Source organism: Rattus norvegicus, chromosome 10 (assembly GCF_036323735.1).
Source record: "Rattus norvegicus strain BN/NHsdMcwi chromosome 10, GRCr8, whole genome shotgun sequence".
In the NCBI taxonomy this organism is placed as follows: Eukaryota; Metazoa; Chordata; class Mammalia; order Rodentia; family Muridae; genus Rattus; species Rattus norvegicus.
Window position 1 is genome coordinate 58,847,057 of NC_086028.1, and position 5,134 is coordinate 58,852,190.

The window sequence follows — 5,134 nt, forward strand, 5'->3', positions numbered from 1 at the left end:
AACCTAGTCTTTATTGTGAATGTCAAGAGGTGCATGCTGACAGGAACCTGATATACCTGTCTCCTGAGAGGCTCTGCCAGAGCCTGAAAAATACAGAGGTTGATGATCACAGCCAACCATTGGACTGAGAGTGGGGCCCCCAGTGCACTAATTGAGAAACACTGAGGTAGATGAAGGTTTTTCAACCCCATTGGTGGAACAACAATACAAACCAACTGGATACCCCAGTGCTCCCTGCGATTAAAACACCAACCAAAGAGTGCCCATGGAGCAACCTTTGGTTTCAGCTGCACATGTAGCAGAGGGTGGCCTTGACAGGCATCAAAGGGAGGAGAAGCACTTGGTCTTGTGAAGGCTTAATTCTCCAGTGAAGGGAAATGCTACAGTGGGGAGATGGGAGGGAGTGGGCAGGTGGGTGGGAGAGCACCCTCATGCTGCAGGAGGAGGGGGATGGGATGGGCATTTTCTGGATGGGAAACCGGGAGAGGGGATGTCATTTGAAATGTAAATAAATAAAATACCCAATAAAAAAGAAATAGAATGTAAGAAATGGGAATTTGATACAACAGGGCCTATGACCTAATGCCTTTCTAGAATCACCTATGCAAGACAGGATATGGATTCACTGGGTTGTTAAGGTCTCTTTCCCTAACTGAGCTACTTGCAAAACATCTTTTGGTAAATAGAAATATTATCTAGTATGTCGAATTATAGGGATATATTATGTAATATTAATATCAATATAGTTATTAGATAAGTTTAAGTATAAAAACCAGGGTTGCCTTTATAAAGAGATTTTCTTCTTGTAGAGGATTCTTATCAGTGCCTCTTTCATGTCTCTGTTCCTCAGGCTGTAGATGAAGGGATTCAGCATGGAGGTCACCAAAGTGTACATCATAGTCATGGCAGTCTTCTTCACAGTAGAGCTGTTAGCTGATGGACTTAAGTAGAGACCAATAATTGTTCCATAGAACAGTGAGACCACAGACAGGTGGGAGCCACAAGTAGAGAAAACCTTGTGGATGGCCCGAGTAGATGAAACACTTAGAATGGACCAGACAATTTGTGTATAGGACACAACAATGAGAAAGAATGGGATGACAATACTTGTTCCTCCCAAGTAAAATATCAATAGTTCATTAATATGAATGTCAGAGCAAGCCAACATGAGCAGGGCAGATATGTCACAGAAAAAGTGGGGGATTATATTGTCCTCACAGAATGACAATTTAACAACAAGTAGAGTGTGCAATAAGGAACTCAGCATGCAAATTACCCAGGACATAAACACCAGAGAAACACAGAGAATGGGACTCATGATGCTGGTATAACGAAGGGGAAAACATATGGCCACATAGCGGTCATAAGCCATGACCATAAGAAGAAAGTTCTCCAGGTTTGCAAAAACCATGTAAAAGTACATTTGTGTCAGACAGCCAGGGTAGGAAATGGATGTGTCTTGACTCTTCATGTTCTGCAGCATCATGGGAATGGTGACAGAGGAAAAGCAGAGATCAGAGAAAGACAAGTTGCCAAGGAACATATACATGGGTGTGTGGAGATGGGAGTCCAAAAGAATAAATATGATGATGATGAAGTTTCCCATGATGGTGGTGAGGTACATGGCCAGGAACAGGGCATAGAACAGGTGCTGTTGCTCTGGGGATGTTGGCAGGCCCAGGAGAAGGAACTGGGAGATGACAGTTTGGTTGTTCCTTATCATTCCTATTCTCCAGTATTCTAATGAGAAAATATTAGTGTCACTGACAACTTTAAATGAAAATGAACATATATCCCAGAAATATTTTTATAGCAATGCATTTGACAGTCATAGTGATTATAATCTCAAAATTCCAAATATTTGTAATCATTCCAATCATTAATGATTTTTCTTAACTTATCTTAAAGAGATTGATTATATCTCTCACCTTTTTAGACATTTCTATGCTGTTTCTACTGAGATACAAAATGAACTAATGCTTTTCTCTCCTGATATATGCTCATCCTGGGTGACTGTTGTTTGTTCATTTGCAGTTTGTTCTGTTTTATACTGATGTTCCTGAAGAATGCACTTAAACTTTGTCATCATAATTTCATATGAATTTCAGGAGAACTTCTCATACTCTAATGCATTAAATAACCATTTCAAACTCATACATCCACTTCTCTATATCATGTCGATATCCACTCCATTGTTACCTAATCATTTCCTTTCCATTGCTTTTATGACAGGCATCAGAATCTCAAAACCACAAGTAAAGTACATGTCTTCACTTTATTGTCTCCCAAAGAATTTCTCACTCTCCTCCCTTTCCAATCTGCCATAATATAGTTAAAAGAATCAGGATTTAGTCAGAAATCTTTGAGTATAGATCCATTCATTTTATCTTATATGTTATACACTATCCAGAGTCTTCCTGCATTCTTCTCCTCTTTTATGCATTCCTTTCTGTGTGATTATATCTATATATGATGGAGAAGTATACTCAGTTACATCCGTGTTCTCATATCTCTAGATGCTTCATCATTTACACTGTTCCATTCTAACAGGTAGTTCCATGATATTTTTCTGATTTAATTATAAGATTGCCTCTATTGCTCTGAGGATAAGGACAATGCTGCTTCCAAGGACATGAATTATCTCACAGGTGCCATTGGTATGTCCCACATGGTCTCACAGTGACACTTGCATTTTTCTTTACATCAACGATGGGGTTAGGACTCTTCATCTCTGACATTTTAGAATTGCTCCTTCTCTGACTTATCATTTCCTCCCATCAGTTTCCCTTCACCTGGTTCACCCTCACTCATAAGTTAGTGATATTGCTTACCATATACTCAGCTAAATTAACTGTCCTCACATACTGATACATTCAGCCATGATCACAAACATCCTATACATATCGTTTTATGAACTTAATATTTGACGACTACTATACTCTATGCCCATCAAATGTAAACTATATGCTGGAAAGGTCATATATGCTCTCATTTTGTTTTGTTGTTTACATTCTCAATTACGAAGTAGGGCCCAAACTTGTAATGATGCATCAATTTCACTAGTGAATATTTGTTACTTGCTGCTCAAACTGATGCATATTTACTTAATTTCAAAAGTAGAAAAATTCACATGCACGTAGACAGATTTGAATAGTCGGCATTAATTTTCAAACTCTATGATGATTATCAGAGATCTAATATATTTCTGTAATGTTAGGGTTAATCATTTCTATCACTCCTCAGTAATACTGATAACCAGACATCATATACATATATGTCAATCCACAAAATATCATTGATATTGCTGCAGAATACAAAGAAGATGAAAAGTTTTATGAATTATAAGGAAATAAACAACAAATTGCTTTGGAATTTTCACTTGGGTTATTTCATCAGATTTTTACACTCTATTTGAATGTGAATTGATGCATTAAATAAGCTTAGTCCTGATACCCATTTGGAAAAATCCTAGTTGCTATGCAGACATCCTCTAAATGTCAATAAAATGTATAGATTTTAATTAAGGTAACTACCACTTCATAACATGGTAAGCTTATGCATTCAGCTGAAGGAATTAGGGACAAAGACAATTGAGTGTAGAAAAATGTTGCCTCTTCTTCCTTAGATACAAGTATATAACCTCTACTATTCTCAGCAATTTCTTCAGTTGGAACACTTTTCAGTCTCTAACACTGGACAGTCTGTATCCTACATCACATGCATGGACACATACACAACACACAGAAACAAATACACACACAGGTGCAAAAACTTTTGATTTTGGACAACAGTTCCTTATAAACCTATCACATTTCTCAAAGCTTTCAAAACAAAAGAAACTTCAAGTGATCTAAGGAACTTTCTCTGAAATAGTACAAGCTAGTTTGACTGTTGGCAAATTCACAGAATTCTAATGTTTAATGCAGCTGATTTCAGAGGTGTTACATTTAGAAACATTGTAGGAATAAATCATGTGCTATTTAAAAAAGATAGACTCTTCATGTGTCTCAGAATTGCCTCAAACATGCCACATTGCATCATTGCCACATTCTGATACCAGATCACTGACCTGACAGACATATTCCTCGATGCCCAGTTTCTGCTTCTTCTATAATTGAATAGTATGTGCTGAAAGATCAGACCCTAGAAAAATCAAAACCAACTGTTACAACTGATGGGCCAGTGCACTTTATGCCTTCTCTGTATGTTGAATCCATATTTCTTAAAATTAACAGCACATGAAAATCACAAGGGATAAGTTTCTAATATTTTTTCAACTACATATTGCCTTGGACTCCATAGATGCACTGAGTGTGGTTGAATAGATTTCATTGTATTTTAACATGAACACCTTGATAATATTAGTTGTTCTTAATCGATTGTACTTAGGAGCAATTATCAATAATACTAGTAAAGAAAAGATTTGTAAACCTGGGCAGATAAATTTAATCATCATCCTTGAGAGCACATTGTTCAGAGTTTGTTAAGACCCGCACATGTTAAGGTAAATTAAATAATTCGTGAGTATTTTATTACTGAACTTCATCTTGCAGGGTTGCTCCTGTGTTCAAATGGTAGGATAATGACAGAAAATTGTATGATGAGTAATTTCTATGAATTAATCAACATGAAAGGGGTTACATAATGGCCATGAAACAAATACTAGAATAGTGTGTTGAAGTTATGGGATACAAAGAAAAGAAGAAAGTTATCATACCTGAAAAATTGTCATACACAGTGCAGGTATTTCAATGGACAGCTTATTTCCCCAATTGCACACAGCTTGGATGAAACTGAGTCAAAGATTATGGTTCATAATTTTGCTGATCTTTATTTTATTTGAAGGTATAGGAACTCCAGTCTAGGTACTTGTGGACTATCTGGACTAATCCTATTCATACCCTACTCTTGCTGACATCCATGGCCCTTGGTGACCAGCATCCCAGAGGACTCCAGGTCCTGAATAAATCATTATGTTCATAGTAATTACCTAGGACCATTCTAGGACAGGTTACCCAAGGGATCTCTAGTAGAGACCAATTATATTCATGGATCACTATTTCCTCTACTTAAGAGAACCTAAAATTTAAGACAACAACAAAGATTTCTAATTAAAAAATAGCTCCACACCCGC

General features: G+C 37.0%; 1 protein-coding gene across 1 annotated transcript; it reads right to left on the bottom strand.

The window, feature by feature from the left end:
• Window positions 1-784: 784 nt before the first annotated feature.
• Or1e26b (olfactory receptor family 1 subfamily E member 26B) lies at window positions 785-1,723 on the bottom strand. The gene has a single exon (NM_001000720.1). The coding sequence runs from the start codon at window positions 1,721-1,723 to the stop codon at window positions 785-787; it is 939 nt and encodes a 312-aa protein (NP_001000720.1).
• Between the last annotated feature and the right edge of the window lie 3,411 nt (window positions 1,724-5,134).

What these genes read in the sequence shown, in the direction of transcription:
- Or1e26b (NM_001000720.1), bottom strand. Translation starts at nt 1,723, where the DNA reads ATGATAAGGAACAACCAAACTGTCATCTCCCAGTTCCTTCTCCTGGGC.